This window comes from Triturus cristatus, chromosome 3_1, assembly GCF_964204655.1.
Source record: "Triturus cristatus chromosome 3_1, aTriCri1.1, whole genome shotgun sequence".
Taxonomy (NCBI): Eukaryota; Metazoa; Chordata; class Amphibia; order Caudata; family Salamandridae; genus Triturus; species Triturus cristatus.
The window spans coordinates 513,406,795-513,428,978 of NC_140583.1; the positions used below are offsets into that span (position 1 = coordinate 513,406,795).

The 22,184-nt window shown below is 43.6% G+C and overlaps 1 protein-coding gene across 1 annotated transcript in view; it reads left to right on the forward strand.

Annotated features, from left to right (window-relative positions):
- LOC146860510 (aminopeptidase N-like) overlaps positions 1-22,184 on the forward strand; it is a 438,299-nt gene that overhangs the window by 280,258 nt on the left and 135,857 nt on the right. The window contains exons 13-14 of the mRNA XM_085644422.1: positions 13,116-13,171; positions 14,004-14,151. Of these exons, the coding sequence (XP_085500548.1) occupies positions 13,116-13,171; positions 14,004-14,151 (204 nt within the window). The remainder of the gene's footprint in view (positions 1-13,115; positions 13,172-14,003; positions 14,152-22,184) is intronic.

Below are 22,184 nucleotides of genomic sequence, written 5' to 3' on the forward strand. Positions count from 1 at the left end.
AAACGCTTAGCACACAGCAGCATTAGAGGTACACCTTTTTCTGTCTTAACCTCCACATAAAAATCAGATTTCTTGAGATGCGAAGACAATGAGCAGGCTTGTGTTACTTCTGAGTATTCTAAGGGCAATGCTGTAATTCTTCAGACCCAAATTACAACAAAGTGGCAGAATCCACTTTATCCTTGGACCATGATAGGCTGGGCAAAATAGAATTACTTGTTCAACCACTTCAACCACCCCAGGCAGAAAGGGCATGAGTCTATGTTCCCAGACCTTTGGGCAGTGGTAAAGGCCCGAATTGGGAGGATCCCTAGGCGAAACTTTAAGTAAAGGGTTCTGGCATAGGGGGTTGCACCTCATCTAAAAGTGGTTCAAAGCAGTATTCAATTTGGAACTCCAAGAAAGAAGCGGTGAGGGAGCCCATCCTAAAAGAACTCACAGTGTTTTGGTCCACGTTTTGTCAATAGGCTCTTTTCAATGCCTGCTTGGAGACCATTGCAACATTAGTTTGAGTTGACCAGAATCTGTCAAAGCCAGGCTGTCTCAACCGATCCCTGACCACCCTAAGCTAGGAAATGGTAATGGACCGCAACTGCCCTATTACTTTTTCCAAGGCTGCTCTGAGAAGTGTAAGTTTGTGGGCCGACCAAAGTCTTCAACAATTCATTAAAGGTTTAAGCCCCACTACATCATTAACTCTCTTTAATCCATGATCTAGTCATAGAGGGTGTTGAAGGGTGCTTGCTGAGAGTTTGCTCAAGCCCCTTAAAAAACGATGTTCTGCTATTGCAAGGGGCCTAGCATCACAAACACCCTATAATTCAGCCCCATACAGTGCAGCCCCCAGTGATTGACATCTATGGATCTCTAAGGCTGGGTAATTGGTCAGTATGCGGATATGCACTGGACCCTCAAAACACCCTCACAGTACTGCTCAAGCTTAATTGTATGCTTCTGAATATGGAATGACCAGTGATCCAGTAAGGTCACCCCCAAATAATCAAACACTCTAACAGGCTCCAAACATTTGCCGTTGGGAGTGGGATTCTAGCGGGTTGTGGGGCAGGTATTAAAGACCATTTATTTATTTAGTCTTGCTAAGGTTTATCTCCAGGACCCGCTGTCCACAGAAGACCCCAAAGCCATCCAAGAGCTTTTGAATGCCCATAGGAGATTAGGATAGCAAAAGGGTGTCATCTGCAAAAAGCAGGGCCCGGACCTTTACCGAGGCAAGTGATGGAGCATCACCCTCACTCCAGATGTAAGACTAAGCTAATATTATAAAGGATAAAGAGGTTTGGGGTCAGCACGCACTAGTGCCTCACCCCCCGATCTACGGATAAAGGGTCCGTCAACTGAGCCTTGGGTCTATATATGACCTGTGCAAGGTTTTGGTATGTAGCTTGATGATAACTTTTAAAAGCTAGGTAGGCACCTTGAAACTCTGCCATAGCGCTCCATAGTGACTCTCTTGGGACTAGATTGAAGGCAGATCAGAGATCTACAAAAATTACGTACAGTCGACCCCCCCTTCAAAGGCTCATACTTCAAATACAATATCTGTAGTCAAAAGACCTAGTCTATAGTGCAAATTCCTTGTCTGAATCCAGCCTGCACTGCAGTCAAGACTTCTATCTCTACCATTCACTCACTCAGTCTAGTCAGGATGATGCGAGAAAACTATTTTGGGGCACTATTGATAAGGCTTATCGATCTGTTATTGGCAGGGGATGATTGGCAACATTTTTTAGAAATTGGGATATTCACTGCCACAGCTCACGTTGGGGGTATGGGAGCACCGGACAGCAGGGTATTAAAAAAGAGGCTAAACTATGGACACCATATATCTTTAAACATCCTAAACACGTCACCAGTAACTTTGTCCAAGCCTGGTGCCTTGTTGGGTGCAATCAAGTGAAGGGCATTTGAAACCTCTACCTCTGTTATGTGTGGGATATATAAGTGTGGTTGCTCGATAATGAGGCCAGCAGCGACAACACCTTTGCAATGTCAGCTGTAACCTGAGATTCTGCTTCTCCTGCAGTTGGGTTCTGGAGGCTACCAAACAGATTTTAAGTGAAGGGTCCTAAATTTCTACTTGAGCATACAAATTGGAAAAATGCTCTACCCAAGCACTCACCACAATATTGTTGTCAAGTGGGGCCTGTATGCCTAGGTCATCCCTGCAACTAAACACCAAAAGGTACAGAGATATTTTCATTTAATGGAATCAAACATCATAGACCATTTGTCACAATCCCACTCTCTTTTAGCTTTTAGTATGGTGGCTTTATATTGTACCCTGGATGCCCATATGGTATTTCTATGCCCTGCACTTATAAACCCTAGCAAGGCACGCCTGGTTTTCGGGCAAGGCTTAGTATACCATGAGGCCTCCTTTTTCCTTTTCCTTGCCCCCTGGGTGTCCTTTGTAAGTAGTGCCCTGAGCGAGGCAAACATAGAATTATGCATTGCATGTAAATTCTGAAAAGGGTCTAGGTCATTACTGTCCACAATCATACCTGCCACTGACTCCAGCCCTACAGTTACAATCTCTGGCACCTTCTTGAGAGTTTCTTCTGACTCAGCCACCCCACTCCACTTGAGCCTCCTCCGGTTATTGGTGGGCACTAATCTTCAATCTAGGGCCTTGTTTTGTGCTGAAGGGAGAGAGTCACCCAGGGCTACCAATGATAGGCTCAGAGCATTATGATCGCTGAACTATCGCCATATCTACCGAGGCTGGCCACAGTCTAATATCCATGAGAATGTAATCAATAAGGCTGGAGTGCTGAAGATGATTGTACATAAATCTCCCAACCCTTTCTGATTTGGATCTTCTATTGCATTCCCAAAGGCCGTTTCTGAGAGTAAATGCATTCAATTGCAATACTACAGGAGACCCCCGCTTTACAGGAGAGAGTGTAATTTCCGGAATACCCCAAACTTGTTTTTCTTTGTTACAAAGATCTTCTTGAGAGACTGCCAAAGATTCATATCTACAATTAAGATCCCCCACAACTATTTTAATATAATTTGTCAGGTCAGTCATATGCCAAGCCGGCAGATCAATTTCCTGGCACTCAGCTCCACTACTGCTGGTCCTACAATAAAAATAATATAAATAGTACTCACCACTAGAGGGGAACGATAAAGCAATACATGTTGCATCTACACTTTTCAAAGGGACAACTTTAGACTTACAAAATAAAGAAGTTCTGACCCATACTTAGAGCTGCCCCAATGGTCTACCTTTCCCTGAGGTGGTAGCAGGCACAGACATATTCACATACCCTGCATGGTATTGTGGGGCAAGTGCCCATGTTTCTTGGAAAGCACACATATCAAATGTGTCTATAAAAGTGCCCCAAATGGGACAACAGAGCTTGAGAGTAAGTCAGCAACATTCCAGGAGACTAATAGAGTACTGATAAGATTTGGGAGAGAAGAAACACTTGGTTCAACATGTTCCGATCCATTCAACAAGGTTCTAGGGAAGACCTCATGCCTAGATGGCAATGGACACAAGCCACAAGGCGCATGCACAGAGCTGGGATGAGTGGTCAGCAAATAATAATACCTACTGATGGCCAGAAACTATTAAACTCAAACTTAACCTCCCTCCCCATCCTGTCAGGCTCAATAACTAAAAGAGTGCTGTTACTACTGGCTGGTCCTAAGTATCAATCTTGATCATCCGAACTGTTGATTGTTGGAAGTCAGGACCGACCATGTGTGTTTTTCCACTGTGGACCCTTAGAGACGGGGTGCCTGAATTTTGCCACTGCTCCAAATGGGGAGGCGATAAAAAAAAGAAGGGGGACACAATGAATACCACCCTTCTTCAAGTGGGCTTCTGTTGGACAGGTAATCAGCTGTTGTACTAAACCAGGGCTCCTCCAATTAACGATGACACAATCCCCAACAATACTCTTCTCCCTCGGGCCGATCCAACCCACCCTCCTGACTAGCAAAAGGTCATCATATTCCAATAGGCTAAAGTTGGTATTATGATTCGGCCAATGACAGATTTTATTTTTAAGGTCAACATACGGTTCTCTGTGTCCCGGGGAGGCAGACTAAAGTAAGGACTGCTTTGTGTGGACAACATGCAGGGGACGGTCTAGCCAGGCTTGGGCCTGGTGGGTGACATTTTTTGATAAGGAGGTAGCTCTTTGTAGAAGATTGCTACCAGCTCTGCTTGCAGAACAATTTTTTTAACCTTACCCAAAGCCTGTCCACCTTGCCCACGTAAGCCTGCCATATTCGTCATAGGATGAAGAGTGCCATCCAACACATGTAGGGGGCGGCCTAATCTATCTCCACCAAGTGTGAAAAGCCACCTCTCACAGTTAGAACCAGGATCAAACTTGGGTCATTGAGCTTGCACAGGTGTCTTTTGAACAACGGCATTGTTTGCTCTCAAAGCCCCCTGCCTTACAGTAAGCTCAAAAGCATGTAGCTTTTCTATCAGATGGGAAACACATTTTTGAACCAATAGCTTGAATAAGTTTAAATGACATCCCAATTGATAAGTTGTGAATCGTTTGGAGTCAGCAAAGAGAGGTGTTCCTCATTTTAGTAGGGTTACGACCCTGTTTAGGCCTAACACGCAAAGTTGCACAACTCCCTTGCTTCATAACCCACTTCCTCTTCGCGCGAGGACCATTGGTGCTATACGTCACATCATCACAGAGTCCATAGGATCTGCTAGTTTGACTAAAACCAGACTCAGCCACTGGTACATCACAGGGTACATCACAAGGTGGTTCAAGGAGACTTGGAGGAGGTGCACTATATGCATCTACAGAATGCTTTGGAGTTTGATGGGGAGGAACTAAAGAACTACCTGCAGCAATACCAAAGTCCCACTATAATTGCCTCTCAGACAGCTTGATCTCCTGAGACGACACTTACTGTTCAGACCAAAAACGTCTCCAAAGTTGTTGATCCTTTGGCGTGTAAGGTCGGTGTAGTACCCCTCTCCCTTGCAGCTTTCCTTTTACCCCTATTTTACCAAAATCCAGGGGATGATCTAGAAGGAAGAGGGCAATGGGAAGGCAATGAGAAAACTCAACACAACCTAGGTTCAACCTCACTGTCCCTGTGCGTTGCAAAGCCAGTAGTCAATAGTCAATGTCCAAGAGATAACACCAGCCATCCGCTCGCTCCCGTTGGGCTCTCGCCTGGCCACCACTTCCAATCACAGAACAGTACAGGTACAGGAATAAGAAGGAACACTGCTAGAGTTATCCAACACTATCCGACTCTCAAGTTCAGAAGAAAAAAGGACAAGTCCTTTAAACCCACAAGGATTGCAACAAGTCACAGCATGCAACACACAGTGTCCAGAAGGAGTGGCCACTTACCTCTCCCTGGTCTTGTGGCCACTGCCACTACACACAGCTGGACCTCAACCATGTTGCAGTAATTATCCTTCAGATCCTGGACATCACATGACAGACTGCAGAGAATGGCAAAGGCTGAGACCAGGGAGGTGTTTGGTTCACACTTGACACATTGCCCACAAAATTTAAGGTTGCCCAGAGTATGACAGGGACCAATATCAGAGACTGAAGCTGGGAGCCAGAAGAAGACTAGAAAGGGGGGAGACACCAAAATCATAGACTGCAATCACTGTTTTCCTAGCTTTTACTCCAAAGATAGAATATAGAAGATAAGAATCAGCAAACCAGGAGTTGCAACACTCTGTCCTATCACCTGCCCTGCCACACAACCAAGTCCTTTCACCTCATAAGAGGACCAAGCGCAGATACGGGAGTGGTGGGAGTAGCGAAAATAACTAGAGTGCTGGCAGTGGTAGTGCTGATGGCAGTGGTAATGTAATATGCAACATGCATTGCCCAATATGCATTGCCTCCCTCACTTAAACATGAACCGAAGCATTTAGTAGCTTAGCTTAGTAGGCAGCCTAGGTGGTGATGTGAGAAAAGCAATGAGGAGCAGAAAAAAGACATACCTCAGCAGCTGTCAGTGGCCCTCGCTTCCTGCTTCCTGGCTATCCCGGCGTATGACGTGCGGCGTGTGTGGGCAGGCACGAGCAAGGCGTCAGAGAGATGAAATTCAAATCTAATACTTATTGTTTGGTGATGTCACACTGGGAATTGAATAATGAGTGGTAACTCAAATATTCCCTGAAGTACACTATGTAAAATGAACCTATCTCAGATGGTATTGCTGTTTGACCATGTGAGAAAATGCCCCTCCACGCGGGGGTCATCCCCATTTTCTTGCTTAATTTTATTGGTGGTTTTTAGAATCTAGACACTGCTGTTCAGTGCACAGTGTATGTGCTCAGACCCCTGAAACATGTACAAATTGGCTTAACTCCGATTGACATATTTAACCTTTCTGTAGGCCATAGTAGATGGTACCCAAAATACAATCATGTCATGGAAAGTTAAATGTCACCTATAGAATATAGCGGAATTGGGCCATCCACTAATGTGACCAGGCACACATGACTCCAGGCCTATCACTGTAGCTTGGCTGCTGGCGTTTGAAAAAAAGCCTGCAACATAACCCTTTTTGACAGGGAAAAACTTTTCTTTTCAATATAATTAGGACACCCCAATGTAGGTCTTGTTGCCCACAAGGCAGGGAGCATGGTGTTTAAGTTTAGAAATGTGAAGTTAACATGTCCTTACAATGCCTAGCACCTAAAACCTATTTTGACTGTAGGAAGGTTAGCTGGCCCCTTGAGAAACACTGGAAACAATAATTAACATTTATTAATAATATATATTTATTCTGCTATCTCCAGTTCGGTACTTTCAGAAATGAGGTCTCTAGTTGGCAGAGGTATGCACCCTGTTCAAGTAGGAACCAACACTCTAGTCAGGATAAGTCATATACGCTCCCTAAAATAATCTGTCCTCACCCTCTGGTAGCTTGGCATAGGGCAGTCAGGCTTAACTTAAGAGGCAATGTGTAAAGTATTTGTGCAACACTTACTTCAGTAAAATAGTGAAAGACACTACACAAAAATAGAGCTTGATGTATTGTGCAAAGCAGGACCAAAATTACCAAAATTCCATAAATAGAACTGGAGTTATGAATTTTTGAAGAATATCTTGAACATCTAGGGGCATATTATCAAGCCAGGCGATAAAATTATCGCCGCTTTAGTGGCAGAAAACTGCGATAATGGGCTTGATAATATGCTCTATAGAATCCCAATTGAAGCAAATGTTAGATGTGAAGGACAACTAACCTGAGTTTCAATTGGAATTCCATAGAGCATATTATCAAGCCCATTATCGCCGTTTTAGCGGCAGTTTTCTGCCGCTAAGGCGGCGATAATTTTATCGCCTGGCTTGATAATATGCTCCCTAGTCCTTAAAAGTCAATAGCACTCAGGGGTTACTTGGAGTTGCGGTGGACCGGGTCAGATCTGAAATGTAAAGCCCACCGCAATGGAGCGTGGGTTGGATGCAAAAGCCACACAGAGCGCCCTGAAACAGTACCGTGTAAGAGAACAAGCGTCAACGAGAGGCTTGCGAAGAGCAAAGAAGGCGATGTGTTGGCGCCGAACCACACAGTTCCATCCCTGCATCATCGTTGAGCTTTGGCAATGAAGGTAATGTGTCCTCATTGAGCCGCGCTGGAGATCTTGCATCATCTTCAAGCCTCGGCGATGAATTTGCTGTGCCGTGGTTGATGGCAAATGCGTCAGCAGAACAGCACAGAAACCCACTTCTGAGGCCCTGGACTGAAGGGGGCACCTCAGACAAGGGTAGGACTCACAGATGGCAGAGTGCAAGTGCTGGATGGAGAATTGCAGGCAGTTGTTGATGTCCCTGACACTGCAAAACAGGCTGCAAGCAGTCAAGCTCTTTGAGTCACTCTGGGTTCAAGTGGTGAAAGTCCAGTCCTTCCCACCCGGGCAGGGTGCAGCTGGCAGCAGGCAGGGCAGCACAGAAAAGCAGTTCTCTCAGAGCAGTAGTCCCACAGAGTAGCGGTCCTTCAGCAGCACAGCAGTCTTTCTTCCTGGCAGAGTATCCACATGTTCATAAGTGTACTAAAATGGTGGAGTCAAAGGTCCAGTATTTATCATTTGGTGCCCTGGTTCTGGAAGGTGGAAGAAGATTCTGGAAGGGTCCTTTGAAGTGCACCGAGGTTCTCCCTATCCTTCCCAGGCTCCAGACACACTTCAGGGGGTAGGCGGGTGTTTGTGTGTGGGACAGGCACAGCCCTATGCAGGTGCAAGTGTCATCTCCTCCCATCCATCTAGTTCAGGAGGGCCCATCAGCCTAGTGATTGGCCATTAGGATGTGAATGACACACCTCAGCTCCCTTTGTGAGTGACTATCTAGAGGGAATGCACAAAACCCAGCTGTCACCCAATCCATACGTGTATTGGAGGCAGGTAAAGGAGAAGAAAAGAGCTTAAGAGAAGAAAAATGCCAAATTTCTGAAAGTGGCTTTTTTAAAGTTATAATCAATGGGCCCGATTCACAGAACTAACTTAAGACAAAATCCTAAACTTACTCCCATTTACTCATTTTGGAATTCACAGAAGGCACTTACTCATTGATGAGTAAGTGCCTTCTGTGAATACCAAAATGAGTAAGTGCACTTACTCATTTTGGTATTCACAGAAGGCACTTACTCATAAATGAGTAAGTGCCTTCTGTGAATACCAAAATGAGTATGTGCCTTCTGTGAATACCAAAATGTGTAGTGCCTTCCGTGAATACCAAAATGGTAGTAAGTTTAGGATTTTGTCTTAAGTTAGTTCTGTGAATCGGGCCCATAGATCCAACTTTACCATTAAAGAGGATTTATCATTACAAGTCCATAAGTACCAAACACTACTAGCCTACTCCTTCTCAACCAGGAACTATACTTAATAGGTGTACTAAGTAATACCCAATGTTAGCCCAATGTTAGCTTATGAGAGGGGTAGGCCTCACAGTAGTGCAAAAAGGAATTTTTGAGTTTTTCACTTCCAGGACATGTAAAACTAAAGAGTTTATGTCTTGCCTTTTACTTACACAGCACCCTGCCCTATGGGCTACCTAGGGCCTACAGTAGGTCTGAGGTATATGTAATAAAAGGTAATAAAAAGGGGAGTTTAAGGCTTTGCAATTGGTTTTAAATTCCGAGTCGACGTGGCAGTGAAACTGCACATAGAGGCTCTGCATGGCAGGCCTGAGACATGTTTGACAGGCTACCAAAGTGGTTGGCACAATCAGTGCTGCAGGCCCACTACTAGCATTTAATTTACAGGCCCTGGGCACATACAGTGCACTTTACCAGGGACTTACAAGTAAATCAAATATGCCAATTGTGGATACACCAATGTTACCATGTTTAAGAGAGTGAGCACATGCACTTTAGCACTGGATAGCAGTGGTAAAGTGCCCAGATTCCTAAGGCCAACAAAACAGGAAAATGTGAGGAAAAGTAGGCAAAACTTTGCCGAAAGACAACCCCAAGGCTGACAGGTCAACAGGGACCAACTGGAACAAGGGTTGAAAAACTATGTTTGATATTTATTAGAAGTGCAACTCAATAGTGAAGTTAGATTTTTAATACATATTAATAACAAGTAACGTTTAAAAAGTTTGCCTTTTTCCCACCTGAACGATAATTTTTATTAGCTTTCTAGCTGTAGCACAGTGGGTGATTTGCTCTGATGAGATGTGAGCACTGATCACAGAGCAGTGACAAAGGCATGAGTGTGTGAGGTGTTTTGTTCCTCTGGTAGGAAGAGTAATTTGGGTGGTCCCAGAAACATAATTTACTTACCAGGGTCAACCCTGTCACAAAAATATGTCAGATGACACTTGAGAAAGTCCCTTCTTTTGTCCTACCAGTAACACAGGTACCAAACCATGTGGGGGAAAGCGGCCCGCAGAAATAGTTTAGAGTCACCAAGGAAGAAGAGACTACTTATTACCGTGGCCATACCTCTGAGTGGTCAGACAGGCTCTGCACTAGAAATGAAGGATTTCTCCATCTGGGATTTAGGGAATGAGGGACACTTGGGGAAAGGCAAATAGGACCTGCCACAACAATAGATAGGGTTACCCCTGGGAGCTTTTACCAAACTGGTAAGGTAGGGGCCAGAAGTCACACCCAACAATTAACTAGTGCCAAACATGAATGCGGCACCCCACGGCACATTCTTCAGAACACTCTTGACCTGTGGATGAATAGCTGAAGGACAGCACTTCCTGTTTGAGACCCATGAGGAGACCTGAAGGGCTGGACCTGCCCCCAATTGTACCCATGATACTGAAGTGGACTCAAAGGGTCAGTTTGTTGTCTTCCTGTGTAAGCTATAGCGCCACAACAAGCTGAATTGCCCGGCTGACCACTACAACCTGGAATTGACCTGCGCCCTGCTGATGGCCTCTGCTGGAGTGAGTTTCCACTAAGCTTGTGCAAAACTTAGATCATGACAGCTTAATTCAAATCATTTTGGGATTTTGCATTATGCTTGTTTTGAGAAATTCCCAAAACTACTACATTACATAACTTTGTATTAATTTTGCCCCTTTCACTGTAGAAATATACAGCAAATGCAGTGGAACAAGAGAATAACTGTTCTTTAGGATGCTTTTGTTTCTATGTGTCATTGTGACAAATATTTATGCGAGGACACATCTGCGCTAAATTGCAGTGCAAAATGATGGAGTCACATTTTGCGTAGTTACATATAGTTTTGTGTAATTTTGACATAAATTCCCATAGCGAATAGAAAGAAAATTACCCAATTACCCAAATTTCACACACATCTAGTCATGGTGCTTAAGTGCTGTTCCTGAGGTCATGGGATCCTTGGCTGTGTCTAACTAGCCTTCTCTTATCACCTCTGAAAAGCTAGGATTTAGCAACCTTTTGAGCTCCATTACCTCCAGAGGACCAGGACAAGCCTGCCAAGCCAATCAACCAATGCATAACCTCGCTGGGCAAAAGAAACACATTTCTTCCAATCTGAGGTTCTATGCAGCAGCAAATCCGGTTCATTTATGCTTTATTGAACATTTTTATTCACAACGTGTATCTGATGGTGTTTAGGATTTAATATTTCAGCTTCCACAATTGTGCTATGAAATGAGCCATCTAGAGAAAAAAGAAGGGTTCTAGGTACGTTTCTCTGCTTTCTTTTCCAGCCTTTGGATGAGAGTCTAGAGGTCAAGGATGAATCGGCCCACCAATAAGAAGCTTTTGTGTTGCAACTTTTGTTGAATATTTATGGTCGCTTTACTGCACAAGAACAGCTGTATCTAATATAGTTTATGAAATAACAGGGCCAGATTTTTATATAGATGTGGGTGACTCTCCTCCTGCTGTCACCATGCAGAAGCAAAGCAATTCTGAGACCACCTACATTTGCAAATATATGGTTGTATGTCACAATCTCATGGCAGAAGTATTAATGTACAGTTCTATTGTGGCCATAACTCCGCCAACAAGCATTTGCAATGCATTGGGTCTAGCACTTACGAGAGTTTAAGCTATTGGTATTTAAAATGACAATGCCTTTTATTTGAATGTTTTGATAATTAACACATACATAAAAGGCATTGTCATGTACAATGCCAATAGCTCAAACTTTTGAAAATGCGAGACCTATTTCACTTCAAAGAAGTAGTCACCATTACCCCGGGCTGCTTAGAAAGTGAAAGTGTGCATGGAAAGCATGTCATGCCTGCAGTAGGAGAAACTATTTGCAAAATATATTGCTTACAGACTAAATAAGACCTACCGTGTAACAACCGCAGTAAAAGGGCAAGTCCTCATGGAAGGTTACGAATGAAGACAAGGCGGTACTAATGAGGGACTAACAAGCCTACTAATGAATCAGAAGCCAGCATTTACGAAGGACAATGACACAAGCCAATGACGAATATAGGCAGAGAGTGGTCGGGGCTTCTATTCCATACTCCAATACAGCATGGCTCGCAGAGCCGCGCAAGCGCTGCCCAGGCTCGACCTAAAAATATTGCTAGTGTGGTTTTACTATTCCGAACTCCTATTTTGGGAGTCAATAGTTAAGATCACAGCATATCTGTGGGTTGATATTTTAATCACTGTGCGGTTGTATAGCACCCAAATATATGCACTGGCTACTCATCACTGGTCCACAGCTACAGCACAGCTTTCAGAATAACCAAAGATTATGGAAATAACTCTCCATTCAGACCAGTTTATGGATGATAAACCCGTACGTCAGTGAGAGTTACCTACATAATGAATGCATATAGTTAAAGAAGATGATGCATTGTTTCTGTCCTCCGAGGACTGTCAGCGAGTACTTAACAATATGTAGGCGCAGACACCCCAACTCAACCGATCCACGTGCAGGCTGGCATTTTAAAATAACTTACACCCATAAAACAGTGCCAATGCCTAGGTGTATTTACTGCTTTGGCTATTAGAAGGCCAGCTTTCATAGGCACATGTACAAATTTGTCAAAATTACAAAGACAAACTTTCAGAGCACGTTCTGTTTTATTTATTTTATTATGCTTTGTGTGTTCCTGAGGACTGAAAATTCGGATGATACCTTAGTTCAATAAAAGGATTAAGGACAGAGACAAAGGTTTCGAGTAAGGTTTTTTTTACATTTTTCCTGAACAGAAATAAATCTGATTTGTATCTACATTTCTGAGATAAAGGATTCCAGGTGCCAGCACCAAGTATGCCACCATTAATCGAGGAATTAGGAGTACTGGGGCATGATTCTGCTGAGTTTCACCAGTTTAATTGGAGAAAATATGCACACACGCAAATCCCAGTATTATTTACATAAACACCATCTGTACTATAAAGGAATTGCACTCATACCCAGTTCCCTAGAGCCATCAGCAGAGGTTTGCAATACATGATGCATATTCTGTTTGTTTGCAATTCCCCTTTAGTTAATTTGGAGGCAGCATCTGTTTTTGTAACCAAATGCATAAAACATTTCCTATTGCTTTCCTCGGTCATATCTATGAAACCAAATCGTAATATGTACATAATACTTACGTATTCCACTAAATTGCTGTTTTTGCAATGAAAGTGTAACATATCAAAAACAGTTTTTCTTCAACAAATGGCATGCCATGGTTTATGTCAAATGTATTTCTGTATTTCAGGCCATTCCAGTTATGAACCGAGCACAGATCATTGATGATGCCTTTAACTTAGCCAGGTGAGAGCACCGGTTGGGCTACTCTGCTTCAAATTTGCCATTATTTCTTAAGTGTCCATCAAGAACTCATGGGTTCTATATTGCAAGATGCCCCATCTCCCCCCACTTCCTAGTTTTTCATCCTGATTTAGAGAGAGGGGAACTGTTGTGTTTCTGATGTAGAATCCTCAGCTGACTCCGCTATTGGAAAGTTGACGATCTACCACAGCTTTGCAATGTCAGAAGACGTGCCATGTTTAGCAAAGGGCCTGTGATACTGATTTTTTCAATGCTGATCTCTACCCAGAGCTTACAGCCGGATTACTGATCGCCCACTGCTTACCATTAGTTGCCTTTATCACTTTTATTTGCTTGCTTTTTATTTAATGGCTTTCGTTGATCCAACTTGTCCATGTTAGGTTGCTCTCTCCCTCATATGCTGCCCTCCCACGCTTCAGAATGCTCTCTCCCCCTGTGCTTTCCCCTCTGTAACCCTCTGATTCCCTGCGATCCATGCTGCTCTCTCCATCACGTACTACACTCTGTAAACATCCCGCCGCCTACGCTCCATGCCTGTTCTCACACCCATGTGCTTTCTTCCATGCAACCCCTCCACCATGGCCCCCTCCAATTTAACGAAGTGTAAGATAACTAATACGCACAGTAATTACCACACCAACTCAGAATTCTGACCCCTCAACAAACAGGGGTCTTCGTGACTGTATATTTTTGTAACCTGTCGGTATTTTTCAGCCAACCACTCAGAAGAAAAACATTGCCATACATGGATTGCATTTTGAGAACTTGCTAGGCAATGTTTCAGATTTTTTAAAGTATATGAATTACTTTTCAGAGCAAAGCACATTGAGACGACGTCTGCGCTGGACACCACCAGGTATCTCTCCAAGGAAAGAGAGTACATGCCGTGGGAAGCCGCGCTGAGGAGCCTGAGCTACTTCTCGCTGATGTTTGATCGCAGCAGCGTTTATCAGCCCATGAGGGTAGGTCCTTCACTCTCTTGTTAAGTAAGCCCATTTAATCATGATGGTGAAGGTGAACATCTGTTCCCCTTGCAATAAAGATGCTGCAATTGATGTCAAACATATCACTATTGGTATGTGGGTGAATAGTAAGGTATATTCATTTTAACACATGGTTTGAGAAAGCAATCGCATAAAAGCCATGCTACTAGACATGTATGTTGAGCAACAAGTAACAATGCCGGATGCAATGGGGTTGCACATCACGTCTGAGAGCCCTGCACAACTGGGGAATTAGAGGAAAATGGTTCAAGGTGTATGTGTGTGCGTGCGCCTGTGTGCATATGCGTGTGTGTATGCATCTTTGTGCTCGTCTATGTGAGTGCCTGACTTTGTGCTCGTGTGTTTCTTTTCTTCTCCTTTGATTGGAGATTTCAACTATTAACCCAGAAATATGCGGAAGATGTTAAATTGTGAAATCACTTTCTGTTGTGTAACTAATCCAGAACAACCTGCATGACTGGATGCAAGATTAATCATGAAATGGGTGTGTTTTGTACTAAATGTTAGGTGTGTGTTTCAGAACAACATTGATTGAGTTTGAAGGGAGGCGGCCACTATTGTTTCCAAGGACATAATTTTTTGGAAGTCAAATTATGAAATCCTCAGATTAGTTGAAATAAGTCAGATGGAGTCGAATGAGTTGATGTGATGTAATACTCTGGAGGTATGAACACATAATGCTAGATTATGTTTTTCTCAGTAAAAGCGAGCATTTAAAATGTTGAATGAAATTTTAAGGTTACATAATTTAATGTTATGCAAAAGAATGCATATACAACTAATATTTTGTCAATAGAAATCTGTAGAATACTTTTTTTGCTGTTGCGTACTTCTTGGTAAACAATTTTTTATAATCAATCAGTCAAATATGCTGTTATGTTACATGTATAAATATGGCGCACGTTCTCTGAAAAGAAGACACTCGCCACATCGAAAACAATTTAAATATTTATTCCTCAATTGTTTCCATCAATGCCACCAGTACATCGCATCAACCAGTTTTTCCAACAATGTCATGTCCAACATTCCTACCGAAATCCGTCTCCAAACATTCTATGTTCTATGCTAAATCCTCAACCCAACACATCCTTTCCCATTCACAAAAGTGAAAATATTTATAGAATGCAAAGGAAAAATAAAGCATTTAACCATTACACAACTGCCTACGAACATTGATAAAACATTAGATACCACAAATTTAATGAAACGTAGAGACGAGGGCTTCCAATCCCAGTTTGTTTGAGAGACTTCCAAAAATGTAATCCCTGTGCCAAACTTGTTTGTGCCTCTCATTACTAACTCGAGTTACACATGGATCCCTTAAACTCTCATGCTTCAACGTCCTGCATGAATGAGTCTGCATCAGGTCAACCTTACTTCCAGGAACGACAGAGATTTTGTCTTTGTCCCACACCTTGTCAGCACTGGTGCACACTGAACTTTGAGAAACCTTGATCACTTGTTTGGGGTCAGAAAATCTGGAATCACCCTTGAGAACATGTCCTGGCATCTTGATTCTGACCCAACTTCCCACTCTCAAATCCCTGGAATCAGGTTTTATGTCAACAGCATGATATTCCATCTGTACTCTCTTCCTTACATCCACCACACCCACCAGACTAGCATCATCAGTGTGAGTATGATCCATCCACTCACACTTGAGTTTTCAATCAATCAATCAATCAATCACGGCATTTGTAAAGCGCGCTACTCACCCGGGAGGGTCTCAAGGCGCTGGGGGAGGGGGGTAAGTTAATGCTCGAACAGCCAGGTCTTGAGCTGCTTCCTGAAGGAGAGATGGTCTTGGGTTTGCCGAAGGTGGGTGGGGAGGGAGTTCCAAGTTTTGGCTGCCAGGTAGGAGAAGGATCTTTCTCCGGCGGTGGCTCTGCGGATGCGTGGTATGGTGGCGAGGGCGTGGCTGGTCGATCGTTGCTGGCGGGTGGGCGTGTAGAAGGTCATGCGGTCATTGAGGTACTTGGGGCCCAGGTCGTGGAGAGCCTTGTGTGCGTGGGTGAGGAGTCTGAACGTGATTCTCTTGCTGACGGGGAGCCAGTGCAGGTCTCTCAGGTGTCCGGTGATGTGGTTGTGTCGGGGGATGTCCAGGATGAGTCGTGCGGAGGCGTTCTGGATGCGTTGAAGTCTTTTTTGAAGTTTGGCTGTGGTTCCTGCGTAGAGGGTGTTCCCGTAGTCCAGTCGGCTGGTGACGAGTGCCTGGGTAACGGTCTTCCTGGTTTCAGTGGGGATCCATCTGAAGATCTTGCGGAGCATACGCAGGGTGTTGAAGCATGAAGATGAGACGGCGTTGACTTGTCTGGTCATTGACAGGGAGGAGTCCAGGATGAAGCCCAGGTTGCGTGCGTGGTCCGTTGGCTTGGGAGTGGTGCCCAGGGCCGGGGGCCACCAGGAGTCGTCCCAGGCGGAGGGTGATGATCCCAGGATGAGGACTTCCGTCTTGTCTGAGTTTTGAGCTGGGGACCCTACCCCCTAACAGGACAAAATTAGAGACACCCATAGAACAATTAGAATTCGCCTTGTATGCCCAAAACATGTCATCTACTGCTGACTTCCAATTCAAATTGTTGACTGTTTCCAGTTGCAACTCGTCCTTCAACATGCGGTTGAAGCGTTCGATTAAGACCATTGCTTCTGGTCCCCGAAAGAGGTGGCCATACCGGCCCGCCTTCGCTTCGTCCAGCTCAAGATACTCCACAGAGTCTACATGACGGGGCCAAGGCTCCTGCGTATGGGCTATGCTGTGGACGGGTTGTGTAAGCGCGGGTGTGGTGCTTTGGGGACCTTTCCGGCCATTGATAAGCAAATCTCTTCTGTTAATTTGCAGAGACCATATAGCAGCTCCCATGACACCAGCCTACCTTTCTTCTAACTACACAGTAAATTTTCTAACCAACAGCGAAACCATAGCCCCAATGAGTGATAAGGGGGAAATGGGTGTATTCAGCATATATCTGAAACCATTTCTTCATTCAGAACTGTGTCCGACCACCACCCAAATGTACTAGAAAGCCCAGACAACTCCCAATAATTACTGATTTAAATAAGAAGGCAACTCAGAATAAGCGGATTCACCCTCAAAGCAAGTGTTCTGATCGGCCAGCATTACTGAATGCTGAAATTAATCAGGATCCTTGCGATATAAACAACCAAATAGGCTCACTATGGGCCATATGTAGGTAGCATCACATTTACCGACTCATAAATACCGAATTTTACCGATTCGGTATTTATGAATCGGTAAATGTGATGTAGGTAATAATTCGGTAAATTTTACCGAATCGGAAAAATTAGGTAATTATGAATCGGTATTTACCGATTCGGTAATGAGGCATACCTTCCCATTGATTCCTATGGGCCTGGAGGTCCATAGGAATCAATGGGAAGCCATTCACCATTACCGAGTCGGTAAATACCGATTTGGTAATGGGGGAGCATATTCAAGGGTGGCAGGGTGTCACATTGACACCCTGTTGCACCCCTGAATCTTGCATGTGTGACATACATGCCCTAAGGGCATGTATGTCTGCCACAAGGCACTCTTAAATCTGCAAAATATTACTTTTTGCAAGGTATTCGTTATTTATCACCAACCTGTATTTGGTGGTAAATAACGAATTCTTAATACTAATTTTCACTCTTTAGAGTGCTCCCTACATATGATTTCAGGATTCGGTATTTACCGAATCGGAATTTTACTGATTTGGTAATTTACCGAATCCTGAAATTATGCCTCCTACATCTCAAATAGCTAAATACCGGTCGGTAACGGGATATTTACCGAATTTCGGCCGTTACCGACCTGTATTTAGCTACCTACATGAGGCCCTATGTGAGGCAGTTAAGTATTTAGAATAGTTTGTAAAAAATACACTGGAGTTTATATATACTTGCTTAAAGCAAGTAGAAAATAAATCCACCACTTGCTTGGACTTGCTGAATACTTTAGCAGTAGTGCGAACTTTAACCACACAAGATATATTGATTTACTCACCCCCACACAAGCCTTTGACTAAAGTTTCACCTAGCAATAATACATTCACAGGAAATACACAGGGCCCACCTAACCACACACATATTCACAATCTAAGAGAGATTACTTGTCATGACATGCTAAATAGAGGAACAAATGAAGGAAAAATTCCTGCCAAGCAACAGCTACTCCAGTCATTGACTATCACATAGGAGACCCCATGGCTCAGATACCCGACTTCTTGGATCTTCCTCCAGCCGCCTCTCCGTATGTAATTGTTTTGCCAAATGTTTCAAGCATGCTTTTACGCTAAAATTAAACTTGGACCTTACTAAGATATAAGTCTTAATACTGGCTAGGAGTTAGATCGGGCCTAACCGAGCACCTCTTCGAAGATATAAAGATGGTATGGAGTGGTAAATGGGTGGGTAGGGCTTGGAAAACTCTGCCAGGTCATTGTGTTGTCCTGTCCTTTAAAACTCCACGGCTGGTAGAGGCTGCCTTGAGCAGGAATGGGGATGCATGTGTCTATAAGCACTGCTTTTCCCTTCCCATAGGTTACTTTTATTAACTTACTAAAGCAGCTGACATCATTAGACCCCAGAAAACATTTAGGGGCATTTGTACAAGACCCTATCACCATCACAATGTCACCTTCAGTGACGTTGTAATGGCAATAGGGGCCTCGCCTTATTTACAATGCAGTCTTGTGGAGAAGTGTAGCTCACTGGTTAGAGGAGGCATACCCTGAAGCAGAGGTCAGACCCGGGACCAGGGTTCGATTCCCGACGCGGCAGGGTCTGGAGCCCAATTGTCCACGGACTCGATAATTCTCGCTTCGGTGCCCACTCTAAGCACGAGTGCACACTATGCAGCTATGGGCAACAAGCTTGCTTAATCTCCACAATGGCCCCCCCGCGGCGGGATGCCTGGCTTTCACCTTGGGGATGCCCAGTACGGGTTATCTCACAGGGAAAAACCAGGACGGGTTCCCAATGCAAGTGCCGAGATGCCCAAGGGTAAGTTGAGCGCTATATAAGAACTCACATACATTCACATACATTAAGCCACTGAACATGGCTTAACGCTGTCTTGTAAATAAGGCACCATTTCACTCTATATTTAGTGTGAAAGGGGAGGGCAATGGGTGTTGCTGTGGGCGTTCCACCACAACACCCATTGATTCTGACACTGCCTCCTATTTACAAGGGAGGCATAAATGGAAGGCAGTGTTTTCATGTGTGCTGCGTTGTGCAGCAAACATGAAAACAGCAAAAGGCCAAAGATATTTTATGTAGAGGAAGGTTCCCCTTTCTGAACATAAACAATCATTTTTTTTAAATGCCTTTATGCAAATTGTGTGTGATGCGTTAAGCAGCACACATGGAAGTTACAAAGCGCCATTCAAATATTGTTTATGTTCAGGAAGGTCCTTGCACATAAACAATCTTCCCCTGCATGCAGACACCCTTGTACTATGGTGCAAGGGTGCCTGCGTTTGCGCTAGGCTGTAAAGTGTAGCACCAGCACAAGGGGAAACGCAGGGCTGCTTCACATTCTTGTAAATATGGTGCAGTACTGTGTTTTTGAAGTGGCGGAGTGAGTCGTTAAGCCAGGAAGGCTAACGCCTCACTCCGCCACTTACATTGTACACATGACCCTTAGTTTGAGACCGCTGACTAATTCAAATAATAATATACCAAGCTATAATTGTTTTCAGAGCCTATCAAATTTGGATGGGCTAGACTGACTTGATGAGGAGCATTGCGTGGACTCTGAGTGAGAGTTCAAGTTTGTAACCTTTCTCGATAGACATGATGATGGGAAACCCACCCAGCTACTGAGTGATCCAAGTACCTCGATATTTGAAATTACCTCGCAGTTAACTAATAGCATTAGACCGGTTGTTTGAGATAATTACCAAATAGATAGTCTTCCTGAAGCCCACCCTGAAATTATCGGATTTATGTTTTGGAAATAAGGCAGAATGGTTGGAGTTTGTAGAGATTTTTCATTATTTGTTTACCAGAGATCTGGCTCAAGGACCCCCTACTTATAAATGGGTGCAGAACACATCATGCTCCAGCTATTCCTACAAACCACGGTAGATCAGTGGGTGGACTGTACACTTAAGTTTCTAATAGTGCACAATTTTCCAGAATAGCTATGGAGTCACATAATCCTAATTACCAAATAGATGTATGTGAAGGCGATAGGTGCTGCACAGCTAGCAGTAATTAATTCTTATAAGAATGCTATAACGCGAGAAATAATAGCCATCCTGCGAAAAGTTGATGAAGACTTAGAGTGCCTTGACACAAGCACTAGCAAGAATTAGATCATTTTATTGGGGGGAGGAAGTTTAATACACAATTGCGTAATATACCCCCTGAAAAAATATGTGGATTGACCAACCTAGAAACATATTGTCCAAGCACATTTTAACCATAATCAATATGGGAATCAGATGAACGAAATAATATTTAAATTTGACTTGGCATTTTCTAATTAAATCTCCTCCCCATATGTCTCATTTAACTGCACTTCTAATGGGAGAAATGCCCACAGATTATGTTTTAATGTCCAATAAATGTGCTACCTATGCATTTAATTTCACTACACATTCCATCTCACTAAGCGACCACTTTCCCCAGAGTATCCAATTTTTCCCTGTTTTATTCTTTAACCAGCAGCATAGTCAAATCACCGAATCGGTACTACCGATTCGGTAATAAGGAATACCTACCCATTCATTCCTATTGGCTTGGAGGCCCATAGGAATGAATCTAAAGCCATTCTGTATTAGCGATTCGGTATTACCGAATCGGTAATACTGGGAGGTATTTCAACGGTGCCAGGGTGACCTGTTGCACCCCAGAAATGTGCCTGTGTGCACATGTGGTGCGCATACATGCCCTAAGGGCATGGATGTGTGCCACATGGCACTTAAAAAAAGATTCAAAAGTGAATTTTTAAAGGAATTCGTTAATTACCACCAACTTGAAGTTGGTGGTAATTAACAAATTCTTAAAGCACATCAGCACTCTTTTATGTGCTTTCTACATTGCTTTTACCGAACTGGTAAACACCGAATCGGTAAATACAGAATCATCACCTACATTAGGAATGGCTAAATACCCTGAAATTTACCGAATTTCGGGGTTACCGACCGGTATTTAGCCACCTACATCTGGCCCTAAGTTAGCAACTCTTAATGGATATACTCTGCGCTGTCACAAGTTGTTCCAGAAGGGTGTTTAAAACAATTAATTGACAGCAAACGGGAAGCCTTTGAGACTTGCCTAGATGAAACAGTTACACCAAATGCTACTGTTGAGGCTTTCTTGATGAATACAAAATGGGTAAAAGAAAGCCTCTTTGCTTCCAGAGAAAAACCCAGACAATAGAAAAAAATGTGGTTTGATTCACTATGTACTAAGGCCCACAAGATGCTAAAAGAGGCACTACACAAAGCCCCCAGATGCAAAATCGAGGTTCAGGCATGTAGAACAGATTACAAACGGGTGGTGAAACAAAGGAAACTGTGGCTGAGGGAGAAAGCCTGGGAAGCTTTACATGAGGCAAGTACAAATAATGATAAAAATGTGTTCTGGAAGGCACTTACTTCTACACCGTTGAGAGCAGAAGAAGGCCATAGGATTGAGGTTGCGATTCTCGAAGAAGATTGAATAAAGCACTTTTCTGGAGTCTACTCCTTTCCTACTGTCATATCAGAACAAGGACAGGAACATAATCATAATGAAATTAAAGCCTCCCCCCAGAACTCCTCTATTACCCCTTTTAGTTTGGATGAACTTAACAGAGCAATAAATGCAAGTAAAGATGGCAAAGTTCCTGGTCCCTACACTATTCTAGGGGATTTGTATTAGACAAATATTGCTCTTGGGGGGCCATCCTCACCCTGGTACTGAGGGCATGCTTTAAAATAGGTTTTTTATCCACATGGGTAGAATCAACAATTGTCCCAATCTTCAAAAAGGGAGAT